General features: G+C 35.0%; 2 protein-coding genes across 6 annotated transcripts in view; one reads left to right on the top strand and one right to left on the bottom strand.

Annotated features, from left to right (window-relative positions):
• Positions 1 to 25,501, bottom strand: part of Dtn (transmembrane protein 132C dtn) — a 259,469-nt gene that overhangs the window by 138,755 nt on the left and 95,213 nt on the right. The gene's annotated exons all lie outside the window — the stretch shown is intronic.
• LOC143153192 (uncharacterized) lies at positions 21,037 to 25,403 on the top strand. 2 transcript variants are annotated; one of them, XR_012993729.1, is made up of 3 exons: positions 21,037 to 21,661; positions 22,330 to 23,836; positions 25,185 to 25,403. XR_012993729.1 is itself a non-coding variant. In XM_076324133.1 (2 exons), the coding sequence occupies exons 1-2, from the start codon at positions 21,442 to 21,444 to the stop codon at positions 22,470 to 22,472; spliced, it is 363 nt and encodes a 120-aa protein (XP_076180248.1). In that variant the 5' UTR covers positions 21,037 to 21,441; the 3' UTR covers positions 22,473 to 25,403. The 2 variants fall into 2 exon arrangements, 1 of the variants encoding a protein (XP_076180248.1); XM_076324133.1 differs by having other exon boundaries at positions 22,330 to 25,403.

Raw genomic sequence — 25,501 nt, 5'->3', positions numbered from 1 at the left:
TCAGCCCTTGAAACCAACGATTGAATAAATAAAATAATTGAATGATACTTTTTGTTCAAAAAACACCCCAAAATTCATCGACAAAGTTTGTTAATTTCGTTTTACAATACTTAGTATATCTATCGATTTCCAGACAATTGCAAAGATGATCCACAAACGATGCTCGAGAACACCGAACAAATTACTAGGTTGTTTAATAAGTTTTCGATCAAACTTATTAAACAGTATAGTACTAGCTTGTTCAATAAGTTTTCGATCAAACTTATTGAACAGTATAATACTAGCTTGTTCAATAAGTTTTCGTCCAAACTTATTGAACAGTATAATACTAGGTTGTTCAATAAGTTTTGTCGTTCGACTTATTGAACAACATATTATATATTACCAAAAGTTGGTTTCACATTTTCTGTTCATTTATCACACGAAATATCAATGGTACCAAACTTGAAGGAACTCCAATTGATATTTCCCTTTCATGTGTCTATATTCGTTAATAGCAACTGCTGGTAGATTTTTTCGTGAGTCTGTTGTAGTTATACGAATAAAAAAAAAAAATTAAAAAAATAAAAAATTGTACACGATACTAGTTGTATCGTCCTGTTTCACTCTGTAAAATAATTCTGTCGTTCGTCCATTACACGTGACATCTCGTACTCGTGTGTGGACGTATACAGGGTGGTCTGTAATTCGTGGTACAGATGAAATCGGAGAAATTTTACGACTTCAAGTGAGAAGAGAATCCAGAACAACGAAATTACACCAGAGTCATCGTTTTCGAGAAATGTGCGCTAATCGAGAACACGTGCACCTAATCATTGACGTTACGAATTCCAATATGGACGCTTAAGGGAGGAAACTAGGGTAAATCGTTAAAATAAAAGTGATATTCGGCGAGTTTTTTTACAACTTCAAATCTCCATGAAACTTTCCATATATATTCCCTAACATTCCAAGATATAAATTCTTTTCTCTGTTACAATTTATCATTTTTTTCCCAAGTAATAAACGTTACTCTCCGCGGCATTCTGGTATTTTTTTTATCTGAAATACAAAATCAAACGGAATTTTTTTCCGTATGAATATAAATCTTGATTAAAAAATGTAAAATTAATGATAATACCCGGTTCTGGAATTTTTCCTTAATTTTCAGTGAAAGTGGATAAATTTTAACAGGAAAAAAATGTGTATCTTGGAACGTTGAAGAATGTATGTATATAGTGAGCAATAAAAAGTTTCATCGAGGTTTTACATTATAGAAACATTGCTGAAAATCACTTTTATTTTAACGTTTTACTAGAATCTCCCCCCTTGTCAACAACAAGGTAGTTCGCAACTATTATTGTCTTCGCGAAGGTTAAATTTTCCTTTTCAAGACACTATGTAAGGATTTCTGTTTAATATTTAAAAAAAAAAATATTACTGAACTTACAAATGTAGACAAGACTTGCTCTTGGTTCTTACCACCATAAGTCTCACACGATATTGTATATTAAAGTGTCTTCTGCACACCTTAACGCGTCAAGTGTCACGGTGGTCACCGGTGACCGGCGCTCCAAATTTACGTTTCTTTAACACTAAATTTACCAACCAATCTTAACGATCAATTCCGAAGAAATTTACAAAGAAATGTTTTCGTAAGAAATGTTCCTGCAAAGAAATTTACTTCAAATTCCATAGCGTATTTTCATAATTTAACATAACTTTTTCTATTCTACAGACTATATTTATAAATTTTAATCAATTTCGTAAATTCCTCTTTTTTCCACGATAATCGATTTTCCAGAGAAACACCTTAATATACAGAATTCTATCGGTAGTTCGAGTGTTAACGCGCTTGCAGAGAATAATAGTGCTCGTAAACTTTTAAATAACGTTAGTCGTTAACAATGCCGTGAAATAACAAGTGCACCGACAAACTATTGAATGTTTTTACTTTTCACGCCGCAATTTGAACAAACGTCGAGTACATCCTTGACCCGTTCAGCGTTTTTATTCCGTGTTTCGCGTGGACGAATTGCACCATGATTTTTACAACAATTTACTTCGATGTGTCGCGAGATCAGAGTAATGTTATAACCGTAATACTGCAGTTATAATAATCGTATTTAAAGCGATGAATGGTCGGCTAGACTGCCCTGATATTTAAAAAGAATTTTACTCGAGCACTCTTTCCATGCAAGAAAAATGTCTTCGTGTGTAACTACATAAATTTATATTTGCATACCACATTGACTGTAATCGTATGGTAATTAATTTTAATAATTCTTACTCTTTCGTTGATTTCTTCGGACAATCTTTTCAGACTTGTTTGTAACGTATCTCTATATAATTAGATAGATAATATTTTCTGTTTTTCTTTATATTGTGATGTATCTTATTGTTCAAACTAACGAGTTATACCGTATAATAAATAAAGAAATTAATATTTTCCTCTCGGTAGCTACAAATAGAAATTGTTCGAGATCGATAATTATAAGTTTGACTGGTATTTTAGGTCAAATAGGTTGATAAGAAAAACCGATACATTAAAGAAAACATTTAAATTTGTAACAAAGACAAAACCTTAGAAGAAAAATTCTTCACTCGATTTTCTTGCACCCCTTGAATAATGTTCTGATCAAAAATGAACAAAGTGGCTAAACATAGCAGTTTTATCGTTAGTATAGAGAAAACGCGTTAAATAAAATTGTTATTTCTTTCTGTTGAAATTTCGAATCTTTGTAGTAAATGGTTATTTTTTATTATTGTATTAAAAAAATTAATAATGTAAATTAAACATGTAAAACCGATGTCAATGTATTAAGAGCCCTTTAATAAAAACGATGACAGTAGAGGTATGTTGCAAAATCCATAAGATCAATAATTATTGATTAGGCGTACTCGATCGAACTCAAACGTATTTTTCTCGAAAGCAATGCCTCCGACTAGGAATATCGATCCTAAATCGATATTTAAGTCATCGATTTCTTCATATCAGTAAATCGATCTTTCGTCGACCAATTTGATCTCGAATCGATTTCTTCGATACGAGATTCGATTTGAAATATTTATTATCGTCTTATTAGAAAACATTTATCATCCGTATAAATAAAACGGATAAATCCAGAAGCAATTTTCCAAGAAATCAATTTTTCTAACCGATCCAATCTTTCGTACAATAATAATAGAAATCTCAATATTTGTACTTTCATCGAATCAATTCTCTAACCAACGATACGTATCGATTCCTCGAATCGATTTCTCCCCAATGTATCGACCGTCCCTGTGGGCAACGATTCCCGTGGTTCTCGATTCCCGTTCGATTTCCACTGGTAAAATTCCCTCGTGGTGGTCCGTACCACGAATTACACACCGTTCTGTATTTTCAACCGACGCTGTATATTTTCCTCTCCAAAGTAAACCGGCCACCGTCGAAAGAATCCGTCGACGTTTTATCGATTGAACGAGAAACGGGGCTACCTCTTCCGCGGTGTCTGCGGCCGGCACGCGGCACAATCTCGAGTCGAACGTGCTGGAGGACTCATCGGAAACGGAAGTCGAGCCGTAGGTACGAAAAAGCTCCTCGGTGTCTTCTTGCTCGCCGCTGCAGTCGAGCTCCGCCAGATACACGTACAGACGCACGAAGGTGGGCAGTGGTATCATCGCCGATCCGCCTTCGGGCTCTTCCGTCAGCAATTCGCACACGTATATCATCGTTTCGAATAGGTTCTGCGCGGGCACAAAGGTACGCGTGTAGGTGAATCGCACCGCGGATCGCGGAGCCGCGCCGACAATGGTCGGTGATTAATTTAATTCAACCCGGTAGTAACGATGATTCATTGATTCGCGTTGAAGTCCGCGAATTAAATACACGGGGCACAGCCGCGGGAACGATTTCCCCGTTGGTATTATTTATAACGTATTTATTTTTGTAGAAAACGGGATGAGTTTTATCAGCGCACCGTTGTGGGTGTATGGTCCGTCGCTAGGAGACACAGTTGTATTTACATCCCCACTCCACTCGCAACCCACAAGGTTACGCGTCACAGACGTGGCTCGCTATTGGCCGAAGCGGATGACGAGGACCAATGACGATCGCTTCGAGAGCGAACGAGACGGACTCATTCGTAGCGTTGCTTTCGAGCGAAAGTGTCCAAACCGAACGATTTCTAACCTATTTATATATTATTCTTAAATCGGTTATATCTATATTTATGTATTATTGTCATCTCCTAATGAAAGAACGAGTTTAATTCCAATGGCTGCAATGATCGTCGATGTCTTGGGATTCATTCGTATCCGATAGTATTAAAGCGTCGAAACAGAACGATTTCGTACATAAGTGTCTTCAACGCGTTACGTAGGCGCCAGTGGGCAAACATTGGCGTCCGCGCCATCGGAATGGTCATTCTTCGCGGTAAAGAGAAATAAAAATCAATAAATCAATCCGGGAATATTTCGACCGGTTGTAAATCGCGTTGCGCGGAAATTGCGGGCAGATTACACGCGCAAAGTGCGACCCGTTTTCGTGCGTTACACCGGGCGACGAACAACCCGCCGAAGTTGTTTGCACGACCCACTTCGATCGACTAACACGATTTGGCACGTGACCGAACGAACTCGCGAACGACACACGCTCGATAAAATACAAGTTGTCGGTGAATCGATGAAAATCTCGTATCGTGGATAACACGGTGAAAACGACGAGCAAAATTTCCAGATATTAACGAGCTTCGTAATGGAGAAATTACGAGCTTCTCTGGGTACCCCTAGTTTCGAGCGAGCGGTGAATCCCGTGGTTTCGAAATCGCGCGGGAAAAATTTCCTACGCGGGATATTTGAATTTGATTTCTCTACGATCTTTTTTCTTATTTCTTATGATTTTCTGACAGTAAACAAATACGTTAAAAATTAAATATATTATTTTCTTGTCTAATCTTAAACTGTACACCTTTTTCTCACTAATTATATTTTTTCCCCCATTGGACATATTGTAAACCGTGCAATATTTATCCAGAAACAAAACCATTGATCACAATAGCGTGGGTCGTGTACGACCCACACTGAACTTTCCGGTTCAAACCATATAAAAAATTCATCATATATTTTTCAGACAGTAAAAAAATACGTTAAAAATTAAACTTGTTACTTCGTTGTCTCAAACTCTACACCCTTGTCTCACTAATTATACTTATTTCACTGTTATAAATATTACAAATCGTACAGTACTTAGAAACAAAACTATCGAGTTGTTCAAAAAGTCATTTCGTTTTGTTCTTGATAAAAACAAAATACAATTTTTTCAAAATGTACAAACATTTTACCAAATGATACATTCTCCATTTTGGAAAACGAAACGACATTCCGAACAACCCAATACTAATCACCGACCAAACGACACGGAACGCGTTAAATAGTAAACAATTTCCGTGTTTCGAGTATTGGAAAAACTCTCATCCGTATTTTGAAAACACCAGAGGAATCGACTTCCCTGACCGCCGACTGATCGTTTACAAAAACGAAAGAAAACATCGGGCTCGCGTTAACACGACCGCGCGATGAAAAGAAACACACCTCTCCTTCATCGATCACGCTCACCGATGGCCCCGCGCTGAATCGATTAACCGCTCGTTTATATATATATCGTTCGTACGGTGGTGGTGGGGGGTTACGGCCGATGAAGATCAGCGCGAGTGCGAGAGAGACGTGAACTAACGGCACGCTCTATTTTCGGTATTTCATGGGAGAATCTCGCGAGCGGGTCTCTATTTCCAGAGCCAGACGGATTCTTACCTTGGCCAGGAATCCGCAAGCGATCGCGAGGAATTTGTAAAAGTGACACTCGCGAGCGGGGAAAAATTTGCCCACAACCAGGATCCGGTAGAGGCTCGTCTCCGACATCGCGATCCCTTGCCATCTGTCCAACAGTGCGAGCGCGGAGACACTCTCCACGTGACCGAACACGTTCAAAAGGGTTCTCAGGTAGCCGGGCGTGATACCTGACGGGTGGCTGAACGGAGGGTACTCCAATCTCTCCTAAGAAAATATCGTTACGCGGTCACGAATCACGGTCAGTGGCTTGGCTTTGATTATTTACATAATGTTAGGTCACGGACCACGCACATCGGTTCGAATGGTATTTTCGAACGCGATGGAAATTTTAACACGAGGAAAGATGTTCGAAGATAAATATACTTAGTGCTTGGAATAGTGATTGTTTTAATCGATGTGTAGGTGTACGATGAGATTTTATTGAAGTTAATATGTATATTTATTTCTAGTTTGAATAGAATAGACTGTTTTATTTATTATATAGATATACGATGAAATTGTATTAAAATTAGTATTTATATTTATTTCTAATTTGAATACAATGGATTAGTGATTGTTTTATTCGATATATTGGTATACGATGAGATTGTGTTAAAATTTCTATGTATATTTATTTTGTAATTTGAATGGAATATATTAGTGATTGTTTTATTCAATATATAGATATACATTGAAATTGTATTAAAATTAGTATGTATATTTATTTCTAGTTTGAATAGAATAGACTGTTTTATTTGTTATATAGATATCGGATGAAATTGTATTAAAATTAGTATGTATATTTATTTCTAATTTGACTAGAATAGACTGTTTTATTCAATATATAGATACACGATGAAATTGTATTAGAAATAGTATGCATATTTACTTTTAATTAGAGTAAAATAAATTGTAATATTAAGGAAACAAAAATTTATTTATTTTTAAATAAAACAAAATTAATAGAATTTATTTTATCCGGGGGGGATATTAAAAACTCTTTTCTGGAGTTAGTTTCATTTTTATATTTGTGGCAAAGTTATTTGGTGACGAGCAATGACTTTTTACAATTCATTTTTCATCGTATGTTAAAATTCGTATGAAAAAAAGCATATCGTAAATCATCATAGTTCGTTCCAAAGTAACAAATTATGAGACATTTATTTATTTAACTTTCGTTTCTCTTCTAGCTGATGTAGATCAGATCTTATGATTTCTTTATCGATATTAAATAACGTAACAGCAAGTTGTATATCGCGTATACACATTATTTGACAGTCGTGAAAATCCCTAATTGTGACCAACTTCAAGTGGGCACAAACTTTTCTGGCTACCTGATAAACTTCTACTAGCTACCGGAAAAAGTTCGTGCGGTTTGTTCGTTAGTAGTAGCGTCGACTTGAATTTCCGACAATAATTTGTTAACGTAATACACGAAGTTGGTTTCATTGTAGTTGGTACACGTAACTTTTTGATTCAATACCGTTTCATTCGTTTCGTAGAATGCCCCACGAGTTTCTAACTTTGAACATTTTTCTTTCAACGGTTCGAATACGTATCTCGTTATTTATTTAAACCATTCGAAGTACTAAATATCTTTTTTTTTATATTTATCTAATACCGAACGTGTATCCGTAAATATAGGAAAAGAAATATTTCAATAATTTATATTACTTGTACGCTTAAAATTTGTTCAAATGGCTAAGTATTCTATGACTTTTAAGCGGGGTGTACGTATTTTCCCAATGGTCAGTTTCTAGTTCGTTAGGTCGTTTAAACCTTCTTTTAATTAATCTTCTTAGAAATACGCCAACTGTGAGAAAAAATACATATTTCTTCGCACTTTTGTACGGTTTGTGTTAAAATTTTAAATAAAAAATTCGTGAACTTCAGTGAGTTTGAAAAATATATCGACTTTAGAAAAAGAAAGTATTAAAGAGAACGTATCGAGGCAAAAAGTTTATACAAAACACGACATTCGTTCACCTAGAATTATAACAATATCCAATCCCAATTTTTCTATTTTTAATAAAAGATTTATCTATTTTTGTTTAATTTATCTTTTAAAAGAACCTCTTCTCTCAATTCTTAATTATTTACAAATGTTTTCCAGAAACATTTGTTCCTTGGCTATTTTCTAAAAATAACTATCGATTGTAGCAATACGCAAAAATATATTTTTCGATGATTATCGATTGATAAACCTGCGTGGTGAATTTTAATCGATTGCGTTGTCTCTTCTTGTTAAATTGTCAAAGTTAACCCTTGTTTCGCAGCGTTTAAATAGAAATCTTGAATTGTTTAAAATGTAAAAAAAAAGAGAGGAAAATATTCAAAGAAAACAACCGATTGATCTTACCAATACTCGTCATCGAAATTAATAGCTTAGACTCGAACTAAGTGTAACGTGTTATTGCCGGTCCTTGTCGTCGTAGAAACAAATTCCAGTGGTCGTGTTGCTATATATATATATATATTCTCAGGCTGTTACAATTCCCTTTTCCACAGAAATACGTACCCTTCCGACCTACTCTACATTTGAAAGCGCCGCCACATCTTTTATCCTCCAGTGCTTCGTTTAACTGTTTCCAGTATTTCACCCGGTTTTGTTTGGTCTTATATTCGGTCTCGTGCGTTACTCTGAGGTTAGGTTTCAAAGCAGTCTTCGACCGTGCCCCACTTGTAGGTAATTAAACGATCGCTTTATTACGATCGGGGCCTCTCAGAGACGACCCCACGTCCGTTCAGAGGGCCCGTGAATATTAAAAAGGTATCCTATTTCGCGCGATCAGTATCCATGTGTTTACATATGGATTTATAAATACCTGTGTATTTACCTGTGTACTTCTAAATATGTGTTTATCTGTCTAAGTTCTTATAAGCATTTCTGTATTTAACTGTGTACTTCTAAATGTGTGTTTATCTGTCTAAGTTCTTATAAGTGTTTGTGTATTTAACTACATACTTATAAGTATCTGTGTATTTAACTACATACTTATAAGTATCTGTGTATTTAACTACATACTTATAAGTATCTATATATTTAATTATAATACATACTTATAAATATCTGTGTATTTAACTACATACTTATAAGTATCTGTGTATTTATCTATATTTTTATACCTATGTGTTTATCTATCTAAGTATAATACTTATAAGTATTTGTGTATTTAACTACATACTTATAAGTATCTGTTATTTATCTATGTTTTTATAACTATCTATATATTCATCCGTATACTTGTAACTATTTATGTACTATTTTTGGTATTAAAATATCGTGGTTTACTCGATATATCCTGGGCTCAGGTGCGATGTAATTAAGTGTTTGTCCAACAGTTTCCAATTACTCAATAATTTCTTAGTGCGTAATTATTAGTTCGACAGATTGTTCGAACTATTAATAGCGCCATGACTGAGACAGGATTTACCGGATAAACCTTACCGACGAATTCGTATATCGAATCCTGAACGAAACGTGTTAATATCGCCATTTGATTACAAATTATTAATATTAAACCAGAAATTACTACCGAATTATTAATATTAATATTAAAAAAATATAATTACTATTAACGGTGATTATTTTGTAAACTTAAAAAGAAACGATCTCCTAATCTGTAAGAAGATTTAAACGACAGTAAAAAATTATACTCGCGATGAATTTTCAATTTACATACTTTGTAAATATACGAGTAAAGATATACACTCTTGGGCCGAAAATATACCATCCCACTTATTGTTTACCCCTTACAGTAGATAAAATTAAACATGTGTTGATGTGTTATTACCGAGTCAAAAATTTGTTACGAGAACGTGAAACTTTCTTAATCAACTTTCTCGTCAAATGAATAATGGTGGAAAAGTATGAAATTATTACGTAGTTTCGGTTTCTGAAATTTTAACGAGGCATTGTTCTATAGTCCTTATTATGAAGGTACAATTATTTACAATTATTAAAAAGAACGGAACGAAACGAAAAAATTGGAACGTTATTTTATGTTTGCGAAAGAAACTTGGTTAAAAGTATTAATTAATAACCATAGCGAACGTCGGATTAAGATAATTGATAACGATACTCATATTCCAGAAAATACGTTTCCAATTATACCAAAACTTGTTTCTAAAACAAAAAACATCGTATCGATCGCCAATAATTATTATATGGTATTCGTTGCCCTCCTTCTCGAATAATATAAAATAGTATAAAATAATCACCGAAAAAGTTCTCGTGTAAATGATTCACGGAGAACCATAATATTGTTGTAACGTGCGAGCAACAAAAACGATTCAATTTTGTAACCGCGTTTACCTAACAAACTGAAAACAGTTCATTTTTATCTTTACCCGATGCTACGTAAACGAAATATTCTTTGTTTCAACTTTTACATAATTTTTTTTTATAAATTTCCCATTGTATTTTCTCTAAATAATTATACTTTTCACGTTTCGCAAAATTTATACAACAACGTCTTGTTACAATTTTACGTGCTGCAACTATAATGATAAAAGCTTGAAAAAATATCTACCACTTTCCTCTGAGGCCCTTGTAAATGGGCCTCACGACACACTGTCACCTAATACATGGGACAAGTACTTCACAATAATAACGAGCAACAAAATCGATAATAACGGACAAGAAAAATAGTAATGACAAGTGCAAAAAAAAAATGGAGCTTTCCACGTAAAACAAACTTAAAAAAATGGGCCTCACATCACACTGTCTCCTAATACATGGGACAAATACTTGACAATAATAACGAGCAATAGAAACGATAATAACAAACAAGTAAAAAAAAAATGGAGCTTTCCAGGTAAAACAAACTTACAGAAAATGGGCCTCACGACACACTGTCTCCTAATACATGGGACAAACACTTCACAATAATAACGAGCAACAGAAACGGTAATAACGGACAAGAAAAACAGTAATGTCAAGTAAAAAGAAAATCGAACTTTCCACGTAAAACAAACTTACAAAAAATGGGCCTCACGACACACTGTCTCCTAATACATGGGACAAATACTTGACAATAATAACGAGCATCAAAACCGATAGTAACAGACAAGTAAAACAGTCATGGCAGGTAAAAAAAAAAAGGAGCTTTAAAGGTAAAACAAACTTAAAAAAAATGGGCCTCACAACACACTGTCTCCTAATACAAGGGGCAAACACTTCATAATAATAATGAGCAACAGAAACGATAATAACAGACAAGTAAAAACAAAAATGCAACTTTCCAGGTAAAACAAACTTAAAAAAAATGGGCCTCACCACACACTGTCTCCTAATACGTGGGACAAACACTTGACAATAATAACGAGCAACAGAAACGATAATAACAGACAAGTAAAAACAAAAATGCAACTTTCCAGGTAAAACAAACATAAAAAAAATGGGCCTCACGACACACTGTCTCCTAATACATGGGACAAACACTTCATAATAATAATGAGCAACAGAAACGATAATAACAGACAAGTAAAAACAAAAATGCAACTTTCCAGGTAAAACAAACTTAAAAAAAAATGGGCCTCACGACACACTGTCTCCTAATACATGGGACAAACACTTTCACAATAACAACGAGCAACAAAACCGATAATAACGTACAAGAAAAACATTAATGACGAGCAACGGAAAAATCGAGCTCTCCGCGTAAAGCAAAGCAGAAAAAGGGAAACAAAGAGAGATAAAAACCGCGCACGGGTTCATAAGCCGATAAACGATCGCGTGTTGCGTGCGCATATTTCAAAAACAAACGCGACGTATCCGGGGTGAAATTTTTTTTCCACCGACCTTGCACGCCGGTTAACGCCCGCTTATTCAACGTCATTTGTTTAAAGCTAAGGGTGGCGCGTATACGGGGACAAATCTAGATACACAAGCGTATATAGCGTAGAAAAATATCGCCGATGATATCTCGGGTGTAATCCCCGGAGCATTGGATCGGGTCACGGACAACGGTTATTGTTTCGAAGCGAAGTTGCTCCGCCACTCTCGTAGACGGGAAAATCCTGAGAGAACGACTAGGAAAATAGGAGAATCCGATAGTTCAAGGCTCGAATCTCCCGGCTTCATTCTATTCGCGTCCGGTCACGGACGACGTTCATAATATATCTGAGACGCGCACACGGAGAAAAATCTCAGACAAAGGGAACCGTAGCGAAACGATCATCGGGGCCGAATTAATTTATAGAAATCGGACCCGTTCACCGACTTGGTTGTTCTACGGTTACCACGGTTACGTAGGGCCAAACGGGGGACAGTGGTTCAATCGTATACTGTAAAAATGTATTTACAATCGTATATAAAAAATGTATTTTTTAAACTTACTTTTATTACACGTTGAATGATTCATTATATCCTCAATATGCAAACTATCGCTGATTATCAAGAACGTATCTTTGCGTAAATTTGGAAATTATAAAAATGACATTACAGAATTTTATTTTCCAATTGAAAATAGTATGTATTAGAAAATAAATATATACTGTAAAAATGTATATTTTTTAAATTTACTTTTACATTTTTTAAGTATATATTAGAAACGTATCTTTTTAAACTTACTTTTTTTGTAAAGGAACATAATAAATATGTATTTTTTAGAATAAATATATAGATTTAGAATAAATATATACATATTTATACGTGTTATGTATTTCTTACAATAAAGCGTAAAATGATTCTTTTTTTATTCTTTTTTAACACTGGACTACCAAGGGGACAATTTGATTTTTTTCAAAATTATTCAGTTATTAACGGTGCCTTTTCTTACGATATTCGTGGACGATTATCAACGTAGACAATCAATGGTAGTCGTAAATTAATTTGCCCTTGTCGTTAGTTTTAACGTTAAGGGGGACACCGATCCGAGTTGTCAAAAAATGGGTAAATTTTGCAAATTTTTTTCCGAGTGGTTACTAAAGCAATAATGTAATTTTTCTCAGAGAATATAAATACAACTTTCAACTTCATTTTACAATTTTGCTAAAATGAAAATCGTACAAAATGGCGAAGTTATTTACTATTCACAGAACCCCCACTGGTAAAACATTGTTTGTTGGCTGCCACAGTTGACCAGAACTGGGAGGTTTGAAATAAAAAAAATGTTGTTGATTCATAAAGTACAGACTATTATTTAAAATGTAGCGTAAATAATAAATTTTTCTTTTTATAAAAACTCCTGTAATTCTAAATTGTCTTACCCCCTTAAGAAAGTTTGTGATTTTAGATTGGAAAAAAAAAGAGAAAAATCACTTTTCCTGCAATTTCTTAAATAATCACGGTATCGAAACATTATTCTGGAAAGGTGGTCGTGAAATTCGAAAAACTGCCAATGTTACAGAGCTTTGAGACGAACTCTCTATATGCTCTAAAAATACCTACGTACGATCAATACCATCGGAGCAATAATATTGTGTCAATAACATTGAGGATCGGTGGTTCGCAGATACGGCACAATATTATTGAAACAATATTCCCAATTTTCCTCCTCACACGATATATTCTTGGTATATTGCTCAATATTTGCCTGCACACATCTTCGCGTATTGACAAGGCTTCAATCATATCGAACACTTTTTGATCGTTTCGCCATATTGCGTTAATCTACAATATTGTTCCCGGAAGATCAATACTATTGTCAATATTCGATATTGCGCAATAATATCGCCGAGTGTTGGTACACCTTGAATGACATTTTTCGATACGGTGGAAATATCTCAAAAATTTCACGATCAAATTTCAAATATTTTATGAAAAAAAAAGAAAAAAATTTGTGCAACGAATCACCATCGGTCCAAAATGTCGAATTTTTGTATTCTTCGATTAATTTGAAAAGAAGAAAAAAAAAAAAAACAAGAAGAAATTAAATTCTTACGATCAAAATGGAGTAGATTAATTTTTGAAACGTCCATAATGGTTTACCGAATAAATAAACTGATCTAAATTGACAACTTTCTTTATTTTTATATATATCAAATTTACCTGAGGAAAATTCTTTTGTAATATTTCGAATCAAGACAAACGAAAAATCATTTCGAAAAGACAATTTGTATCAAAGACACATTGTGTCTAATTACAGGTGTGCTAATTTGCGTTCCGATTCGATTGTTTCTTAATGGAGAAAGAATTTTACGAATCCTTCAATTTTCGAGCTGAAACAACGGACTACCCTCTCAAGTACCGAGAAGGAAACTTTCGAGTGGTTTCGTACGGTTGGGAACCAATGAGAATTATTCGCCTCGGGACTTTGTTGCGCTCTAACACCTACACGTTGAATGATTCATTGTATCCTCAATATGCAAACTATCGTTGATTATCAAGAAACGTATCTTTGCGCAAAATTGGAAATTATAAAAACGACCTTCCAGAATTTTATTTTCCAATAGAAAATAGTATGTATTAGAAAATAAATATATACTGTAAAAATGTATACTTTTTAAATTTACTTTTCCATTTTTTAAGTATATATTAGAAACGTATCTCTTTAAACTTACTTTATTGTAAAGGAACACGATAACACGTATAAAGATGTATATATTGTACGTGTTATGTATTTTTTGCAATAAATATATATATATTTAGAATAAATATATACATATTTAGAATAAATATATACATATTTATACGTGTTATATATCTCTTACAATAAAGTAAGTTTAAACAACGAATAAAAAAACCGAACCTCCATCGTTTCAACTCGACTTCAAAGACGACTTTAAAAACTGTGAAAAATCCACGAAATAAATCGTAAAACAAAATCCGCGTTATTCAAGGGGTCAACTGTATTATATTGCTACGATTAGCCAACGAAGATTATCGTTACAAGGTTAAATTTAACGTCCAGGTGCGATCGTGCTCCAAAAGAACCCGTGCAAGATTGTTTTTCAGAGTAACGGCCTCGATACGAATCTATTAACAATTTTACAATCGCGAGGTCGTTTCTTCGTTGGAAAAATGTCTCGCACGGTACGAGATCGGATCGTTGGAGGCATCCATTCGGTCGTAACGATTGCACGGTCTCAATTATGTAAGCCGGTCAACGACGTTAATCCCGTTCGAATAATTAAATTCGCCGGGACGATTGATTTACTTATCCACTTAATTACACGGCCACGAACCGACGGAATAAAACATACACAACGTACAATAGAAGCAATAGAAAAGATTACGGTTAACGACGCCACTCGAGCTCGAACGAGGAGGCGAACGAGCACCGGTGAAATCAACTTTAATCGACCCTTTGTAAGATAATAGGGATGCGGAAAAGACGCGGCGGATACACACACGCGGCACGAAAATCTCCGACGAAACGAATCGGTGAGAAAATGAGCGTGCCGGATGCAATTTCCACGCCCCTCTGTATTCTACGAGCTCACGGTATTGTTTTCCACGGTGTTATCCCCGAAAAAGGAGACCACTTGCGATGTTACACGGTGATTTAACCCTCGAGCCGCCGACCGATCGACGGACGTCCGTTTCTGACACGGTTTCACGACCCGTGATACCATACGGAGTCATAACTTTAACGCGTTGAACGTCACGGTGGTCACCGATGACCCCACGCTCCAAAGTTACAACGATTCCCTAAAATATTTACTAGACAGGAACTGTAATACTTGTGAAGTTTTAAATAGCACCTCTCTAGTTGGTAATACTATAAAATAAGAAATGCATCGACAATTAATCGAATATTTCTACTGTTGATTCCGTGATGTACGGAGTCATAAAATATAGGATGTGAAACTTTAACACGTTGAACGTCACGGTGGTCACCTATGACCCCACGCTCCAAAGTTACGATTCCCTAAAATATTTACTAGACAGGAACTGTAATACTTGTGAAGTTTTAAATAGCACCTCTCTAGTTGGTAATACTATAAAATAAGAAATGCATCGACAATTAATCGAATATTTCTACTTTTGATCCCGTGATGTACGGAGTCATAAGAAATGGAATGTGAAACTTTAACACGTTGAACGTCACGGTGGTTACCTATGACCCCACGCTCCAAAGTTGCAACAATTTCCTAAAATATTTACTAAACACAAACTGTAATACTTGTGAAGTTTTAAATAGCACTACTCTTGTTGATAATATTATAAAATAACAAGTATATCGGCTATTAATCGAATATTTCTACTTTTGATTCCGTGATGTACGGAGTCATAAAATATAGGATGTGAAACTTTAACACGTTGAACGTCACGGTGGTCACCGATGACCCCACGCTCCAAAGTTGCAACAATTTCCTAAAATATTTACTAAACACAAACTGTAATACTTGTGAAGTTTTAAATAGCACTACTCTTGTTGATAATATTATAAAATAACAAGTATATCGGCTATTAATCGAATATTTCTACTTTTGATTCCGTGATGTACGGAGTCATAAAATATAGGATGTGAAACTTTAACACGTTGAACGTCACGGTGGTCACCGATGACCCCACGCTCCAAAGTTATGATTCCCCAAAATATTTACAAAAAACGAACTCCAATACTCGTAAAGCTTTAAATAGTACTACTCTAATATTTTTACTCATGACTTCGTGATATACGGAGTCATAAAAAATAGGATTTGAAACTTTAACACGTTGAACGTCACGTTATGATTTGAACTAAAAAGAATAAAAAAATGTTTAAATTTTTAAAAATGGAAACGCTTTGAAGATTGAAATATCGATTTTACACAAAAGCAGAAAAATCGATCAATGTTTTACCAAAAGAGGTTTCGAGAACAATAACAACTTCGTCATTTTGTAACATTATTACTCTTAAAAAAATTAAAAAATAAAGCTGAAACTTGCGTTTACATTCTCTCAGTAATACGAAACTTTTCATTTGATAATTACCCATGAAAAAAAATTTGAAACTTTACCTATAGGGTGTTTCAGCTTTTTCTCCGCAAAGCTTTGCCAACATTCTACAAGCAAAATTAAGAAACAAATATTACACGAACATAAACTTTCGAATACGTCGAGAAAACAGTCCATTATCATTTTGTATTTTGTTCGCAACTCTGCTCACAGAATATGCTTATGCAAACACAAATAGATTTCGCTTAGCTCAGTTTTGTTATATTATGTAAACATAAACAATGCTTACATAATTACGGTACCTTAACGAAATACCAGTCCATTATCGTTTCGTATACTTTGCTATAACTTAGTAATAAATCATTTAAGAATCTAATAAGTTTCTTAATAAATTTTATCGTTCGATAAGAAATGGAGCAATTAGGTAATTTTATTTTTAATGAACTCGAACGACTCATTTACCATTGTTCAAAGTCGTCTATTTACTTCTTAAAAGTAGTATATTTACCATTGTTCAAAATGGAAATGTCACAGTATTTTTCCACAATGGAAAAAACGACAAAACTTATAGAACAATCTAGTACATTCCCATGACACATTTTTCTTAATGTTGCACCTAGAATATATCGACAAAGTGTTTGAGGAACAACTCGAGCATCTTGTAAATTTATTATACCTCCAAGTGGTATGTCCATCCTTGAAACATGCATCTAGACCTTTAGAACGGTAGAACCTGATTGTCCAACCAACGTAATTTTAAACAACAATAATAAGCACAATGGTCTTCGAGAAACAGCCTAATAGACAATGTGGATACGTTGTTCGCGCTACAACAAAGCGAGAAATATCGTTGAAGTTACGATTCGCGTTTGTAAAAACAGATTATGGTTGTTCCAAGTTACCACGATACAACCAACTTCGCGTAAACGTCGACGAAGCTTTTTAAACAATTCGACGATCAGGATATTCCTCTGTGTACAAACAACGTGCCAAGTAAGCGTTTTCACTGGCAAAGGCCGTACGTAAAATGTATATTTGCCATTTCCACGTTAGAACAGTGAGTGGACATTGTAAAATGGAACAACGCTTACGCTTACAGTGCTGGATAAATAGCGAAGATTTTCACAAGGTTTGCTTTTACGAAGATAATCTCTATTGATACCGGTAACGTTGAGCAACGCTGAATTAACGTAAATACTTTTAAATTAATTGGAAAGTTTACATCGAACGTGTCGAAATGTTCGTGAATAATAAAAATTGACCGTACATCGAGGGTATCGTGGAACCTGTATCGATTAGACATTTTTTTACTCCGTATGTACTTCAAGCTCTGGACCCTTTTTTTTCATCACTCTGTATACTTCAGAAACAGTTTTCATGTTTCATGACAGTTCTCATGACAGAACATTCCGTCCTTAGTGAATTTTGAACAGAAGTGACATTAGAATGTTAATTGTTCGAAGAAAATAAAATAAATTGGAAACAAAATCGATTTTCTATTCGTAGAAAAACAAAATAGCATAATCTGTCATGGAGTAAATTTTATTAATACGTCTGTTTATAAAATTTATTATTTGAAATTTATTTGATTAGAAATACGTCTATTTATAAAATTTATTATTTGAAATTTATTTGATTAGAAATACGTCTATTTGTAAAATTTATTATTTGAAATTTATTTGATTAGAAATACGTCTATTTATAAAATTTATTATTTGAAATTTATTTGATTAGAAATACGTCTATTTATAAAATTTATTATTTGAAATTTATTTGATTAGAAATACGTCTATTTATAAAATTTATTATCTGAAATTTATTTGATCACAAATACGTCTATTTGTAAAATTTATTATTTAATATTTATTCGATTGTAAATACGTCTAATGTAAAATCTATACTTTTATCATTATTATTGGAAACTTAACGTCTCGAACGTTTATAAGATACGTTCGATGATTTTTACGTTGTTTCGAGGGAGAGACGATACATCGAAGCGAGAAAAGTGCAATGATGCACTTTCCCGAAGAATGCAATGCTATGCAAAGGTGTATAAGCTACAGGTAAAAAATCGACCCAGGGTCGATTGCTCAAAGGCTAAATAAAACCTCGTAAATAAATGGAAAACTGATTATCCAAAACCGACAAATACTGTATCATTGTTTAGCAGTTTACATAAGCGGGTAACAATCGATACGGGCCAATTATTTCTCGATTCTCCGTCTAGCAACAATGTCTCGTTAACCCCTTAACGTTCGTGATGCATTCAATTTAGCATATCGAATCCCATGTATTTTCGAACAAAGTGGAAAGCAATTTCGACTTGTTATTTCACGTTTCCCCACATTTTGTACGTGCATATTAACTACGTTAAATTTGTAGTCATCTACCCTACTTATACAAAAATCGAAAACAAATTAGGATTTTCGAGTCGATGAAAACCAATCGACCGATCCACTTCGAAGTGTCGTTAACAGTATTTACATTGAAAAATATTTTTCCAAAGTGTGTAAATTCGATGCAACGCGAGATTTTGGTAACGAAGTACACGATAAATGTTACTATATTTTTCTCGAATCAATTTTCCGTTTCTCTGTCACCGATACAACATTGATATTAATTGTTAAAAAAATTACGCAAAAAATTTAAGTAAAGTCAATTATAGAGAAATCAAGTAAGGGCAAAAGTCGAGTTTTTTTTCACGTCGAACGTAAAACAGGGATGAACAATATTTTATCGAAGCAATAATGTTTAGTAAAAAAAAAAAAAACCGTGCAGGAATTTATTCTCGGTGTTTATACCAGTGAACAATTATCGAGGTAAGCTTATATTTGTTCAATGTGAAACACAATTTGTTATCAGAACTTAGATAACAATTTTTTAGCGAAGTTATAACGAATCGAGTATTCTTTATTTTTCGTTCGAAATTTTTATCCAGATTCATCCCTCTCCTGTGTAAAGTACGTTTCCGGTTATCCGTAAAAAAATTGTTTTCCTCCGCAGAAACATTTACCCTGAGCCATTCCCTTGTTACTTTCGTGTTTTATAAAAAATAAACGAACGTAACTGTATCAGTTGGAACTTTCCATTCTTTTTTAATCTAGGTCAGCATCTGATAATTTTTTAATTATATTAGAATAGAAATTCTGGGTTCTGCAATCTCTAGTCCTTTTCTACCACGACCTGGAGTGTTTGTTATTTTTGTGACAAAATTAACGTATATCAAAAGTTTCCACAAATCGATCTCTCGATCGTTTGCTCGCCATACGCTGAAAATTGAGCTCGTAGCTATCGAGCGCAAGAATTTTAGCTGAACGTTGATCATTCGGAAATACTGCGATGCTCTTGTGTGTACAGAAAATGAAATTTCTCCAAAATGAAAAATCACGATGGCAGAACGCGTATCGAACGAAGTCCTCCCCTGCCGCCATCGACTTTTACCAGAGTGTCAATATATACATAATGAACGCTTTCAAATTGTTTTCTGATCCGAAATATTTGACTCCAACGTGTCACAAATATTGACGTACCACCGTTACATACTTTCATCGTGAAACAAAGTAAAATAAATATTAATTTTATGTACTCGCTTTACCGTGATCGAGATAAGTAAATATCGGGTCGTTGATCGGCGTGTATGTACTTCCTCGTTTATAGCTCGCAATTTTCGTTGCGAGATAATTTCCAATCGCAAATTTGTACGAATGAAAAACGACGTGTTAGCTTTCGCGAATTTTAAACCTCGTACCTTTGTGAACGAATTTTCTACATGTATCAAATTATTCGGAAAGTTCGTTTCGAATCGTTCGTAGAAATTCGAAACGCAATATTCTATTCAATGTGTAACTTTATGGAATCGAGTATACATCGTTTCGTTCGTTCGCTTCGATTCGCAAATGCTATAAATGCCAATCTGGACTGTTTTCGAAACTTCGACTCGTGTTTTTGGGTTTTCGCGGTAAAGGGGGTTAAAACGAATGAAAAAAAAAAAATAATAAAGAAAACGAAAAGCAACTGAAACGTAACCTAAAATGACAGCTGGCAGTAATGGACGGCGCACGCAAATCGAGAAACAGGACCGAACGACTAACGTGCCCGAGACAGCTCATACGGGACACGTTCTATAGAAACGTGTGACGTACCAGTAGCGTCATCGTTTCTCACTGTTACAAACTAGTGCAAAAATGCAATAAATAATTCCGCACAAATTACACGCCGCGATGCTATCGATCACACAGAGGGAACATTTTTCCGCGCGAGATACGCGAAACGATAAAAAACAAAGAACGATTTTGTACGAAGTAACGTACATAACCTTCGCTTCGAGTGTCGTCGTTCGACCACGTGGTCGCTTCGAAGCGTCTTCGAACACAAACGGTTAATAACTTCGTAGTTATAGGTTCTACTGTAACTCTACTAACTTACGTAATATTAGGCCCGTGCCTAATCCACGGAAAAAGAGAATCTAGATACGGAAACGTCAAGTGTATTTACTTTTACGGGTGGTCGCTCGTTCGCCGCGAGTGCTCGAAAATATGCGCACGTCCATCGCAGCAGATCGTACGGTTGCGTGCGTATCGCGTTCTTCGCGTACAGTCGCAAAATGTAAGGGAACGTCGCCGGGATCTGTATCTGCTCGGCCTGGTAAACGTCCGACATCTTCGACCAATCCGCTTCTGTATATGTGTTGTGAAAAATAAGTCGACGAACGACGAGTCGCGAGTGTCGATCGAGTTCTCGAGAGTCGTTAGCGGCGTAGTTCGCTCACGAGCCTCTCCCCCCCCCCCACTCCGCGGAAAGAATTGCAAACGAGATGAGCTTTGATGTTCGACGTGCAGAGGTCCGTTTTGTCTCGCGTGTACGCCGGATTGAATCGTTTTCGACCGTGGCAAGCAACAGCCTTTGAAAACGTACGTTCAAGAGGGACTGGTCCTTGTTTCTCGTACAGGAGCCAGGCACCGGAAGTGTATTTCAATTACGCAAAAATTTACTTTCTCGGGAACGGTAAATTGGCCGTGCAACGAGTCTACTTCCTCGAAAAGGGTAAGTTTCCCCGCTTGAAAAAGGTTATTTATCGCGTTCGTTTGCCTCCGTTCGCTCTCGGAACGATTTTCGCTACGCTACCTTTTCAACCTTTCCCGATTTTTCCCCCTCCCTCGTTTCTGGAGATAAACACGAGTCTGGTTATCAACCAGAAGTGTATTCGTTATTTATACTCGATCGTTGGAAAAATACCTCGCGCAGACGAAGCTCTCGGACGACCAAATATTGATACACCCGTTGATCTCCAAGCAGGAGACGGATATTTATCTTTCAGACACTTACATTTTCCGCTTTACCCGTAATATCTCAAAACGTCACCGACACACGGGGCAATTTTCAACGTCGAACCCGGAACCACTTCCGCGGAGAGAAATCTATTTACTTATTTATTTATTTATTTATTTTGCCGGGAGCTGATCCCCGCGGGACGAATGGAGGGAAGCGAACGAGAAATTAACCTATACGAATTTACAAATACGCGTGTACGTATCGGGTTACTGTGCAGTATTATTTTTCACCTGTACGTCCTTGTGTAAAATACAATACTACAATACTATACAGGGAGATTCAGAAATACGTATAAATCTACTCACGAATGAAACGTGTGTTGTAAATAAAAAAATAAATATTTCCACGAATAGTTACGAATTAATTTTCTCCCGGTACAGATACACGTATTTACGATCGTCTACAGGTACGTGTAATTACGTATTGTAAATATACTGTGGAAGGACGAGGAAAATTTACAAATTGCCTCTCCTCGAGGAAATACGAAACGTTTGGTTCAACCTTGATACCGTTTTGCGGATAAATAGACGGCGGTCCTCCAAATTTTCATTCGAAATTATATTCGAAGTACGGTTAAAATAGTATGGAAGGATAATATTTTCGAAGTGTTTACGAATGCAGGAAAAGTGGTTCGTTTATTTCGAAGAGTGCTCGAAAGTTTCGAGCGGTACGTAAACGGTGAATTAACGCACAAGCATCGTGTCGCATAAATGAAGTTTAAAGGAGAATCCAATCCAAACTGGGAAAAAGTTTCAGCTGTAAACGTTAAGGTTCTCGCGCGAACCATTTATACAAGTAGACTTGCCGTAAATTGTACAATTTGTCTCGATATAAACTGTCGGTCAAAAGTTTCGAACCAATTTACTATTAATTATATTTTATGGCACAATCGCCCCGAAGGCGACTCCCAAGGTTCTGTTAGTTTAATCAACGTCTAGAAGGGACACGGATCATTAGTGACGTTACGTTATTGGCGTTTCGTGCGCTCTTTATTTTGTTTATAAATAATGAAAAGTAAATAATGAACAATCGATAATGAAGAATAAAGAGTAAGTAATGAAGAATAAACAATGAACAACGAACGGTAAGTAATGAAGAATAATCAATGAAGAATAAACAGTAAGTAATGAAGAATAAACAATGAACAACGAACGGTAAGTAATGAAGAATAAACAGTAAGTAATGAAGAATAAACAATGAACAACGAACGGTAAGTAATTAAGAATAATCAATGAAGAATAAACAGTAAGTAATGAAGAATAAACAATGAACAATGAACAGTAAATAATGAGGAATAAACAATGAACAATGAACAGTAAGTAATGAAGAATAAACAATGAACAATAAACAGCAAGTAATGAACAATGAACAGTAAGTAATGAGGAATAAACAATGCACAATGAACAGTAAGTAATGAGAAATAAACAATGAACAATAAACACTAAGTAATGAAGAATAGACAATGAACAATGAACAGTAAGTAATGAAGAATAAACAATGAACAATACGTAAAAAACAATTAGTAAGAAACAATAAGTAAGAAATAATAAGCAATGAACCATAATCAATGGACAACAAATAATGAACAATCAACAATGAATAATAAGTAAGGAACGATAAACAATGAACAATAAGTAAGGAACGATAAACAATGAACAATAACTAATGAACAACAAGTAGTGAACAGAACAATAAGTAAGGAACGATAAACAATGAACAACAAGTAGTGAACAGAACAATAAGTAAGGAACGATAAACAATGAACAACAAGTAGTGAACAGAACAATAAGTAAGGAACGATAAACAATGAACAATAACTAATGAACAACAAGTAGTGAACAATAAACAAACATCAAACCATGAACAGTGAACAATGAACAACGAACAGTAAGTAGGTAACAATAACTAATGAATAATAAACGATAATAATGAAATTTAGATGGTCGATAATGTAAACAGGTCCGTGTAACAGACCGTAAATAATTTCACGGTAGATTGTAGAAATTCATGCCATAGGCTTGAATTTGTCCCACAGAGCCTGTAATCGGCATAGGTTCTCTTATCGCGTAGGAAACAAAGCTTGGATATTTCTCGCGTACTTTTGCCTGAAAATGGTAACACGTGTCCCGCATAAAAGCGGCAGGATAAGTGCAGGGTATAATCTTGGAATACATAGTTCCTCTGTTCCCTGTTCCAAGTTTATTCGTAATTTATACCTTTGACATCGGTGGCTTTGTGACCGACAATACGTGTATTTGTAATTTCGTTGCTTCCACGGTGTGAACGTACCTTTGGTAACAGGAGCCTTATCTCTGGAAACGTGTACCCGCGTGTAACGAATTAGCACGCTTTGACCAATTCGACGAAAATATTCCGTAAGAGACACACTCACCCTGTTGCATTCTTACGTGTATATTACTCGTACACGAAGGTCGTATTACGAAAACGGAGCCAACCGAGACATTCGTATCGTAAAAAGTATCGATGTATAAATAATACGGCAGCAAACGCGTTAAGCCTTACGTCGATAACCAACTTTTTCTAGGTTTCTCGATAACCAGCTACCCCAAGCGTTCTTGCCTTCCACGTTTTCCCTTCAATTATCTTCCAGCTCTTTTTTTGTACCACCTAGAGTGTAGGTACCAGTGTACGAGATTCGAGCAAAAAGTAACAATCGAGAATAAAATATGCGTACCGAGTAGAAGTTGGTTCGCGATTTTTTCTCTATTTTGAAAGTCGTTCAAGTGCTTCGTAATACGCTATTTCGATACAATCTCGACTCATTACCGATATAACTCAGTTAGCCAGTGAAGCGAAAGAAAATAAAACGATTCTTCATTTTCGTTGCAAATATCATTTTAGTCGATTCCTACCTTTTCTGCCCTTAATGATAGAGATCAGTGATAAGACACAGGGAAATTGCAAGCTACGTACAATGCAGTTCATAGTTTGGAATCGTTACGTGAATTTGGAGATAGAAGGTGTTTTCAAAGAGAAGTGAACACTTTTAAAGTGACTGAAATAGTTTGATTTATTCGAAAACTATTTAGTAACGTATTTTGCATTCTGTACTAAAAATACGAAATTAACGATAAATTAACGATTCGGGGATCTCTCTCGAATCGAAAGAATTAATATTTATTTTTCTTAGAAAAAGAAATTATATTTCTTAAACAGGAGTTAGGTTCATGCGTAATTTATTACAAAAGGAATTTCGTTTAATTTTTTATTCCAGATCAACGTAAAAAAAATGATACCATTGCACGTCGTCGATAAGAAGGTCCATGGACAATAATATTTATTATTTCGACAAAATGTCGATAAGTTGTGACAGAAAAAAAAATATCTTAAAATATTAAAGAATATACATATACGTGGAAAATGAGGAAAAGTTTCCTCGAAATTTTACCGTAACAAAAAATGACCAAAAATTGTAGTAAAATAGTAAAATAATAAAAAGTAAAATATCTTCTATTTTATTTCAAAGTAGCATAATTTTCTCGCAATTTTCGACTTTAAAAATTATCCTTCCATAGATCCTTCCATAGCCAA

Source organism: Ptiloglossa arizonensis, chromosome 12 (genome assembly GCF_051014685.1).
Source record: "Ptiloglossa arizonensis isolate GNS036 chromosome 12, iyPtiAriz1_principal, whole genome shotgun sequence".
Classification (NCBI taxonomy): Eukaryota; Metazoa; Arthropoda; class Insecta; order Hymenoptera; family Colletidae; genus Ptiloglossa; species Ptiloglossa arizonensis.
This window is presented reverse-complemented; position numbering and strand designations above follow the sequence as displayed.

Excerpts from the sequence above, each read along its gene's own strand:
- LOC143153192 (XM_076324133.1), top strand. The coding sequence starts at position 21,442 with ATGTTCGACGTGCAGAGGTCCGTTTTGTCTCGCGTGTACGCCGGATTG. Across the intron at positions 21,662-22,329 it reads AGTCTACTTCCTCGAAAAGG|ATACACGTATTTACGATCGT; the intron begins GTAAGTTTCCCC and ends CTCCCGGTACAG.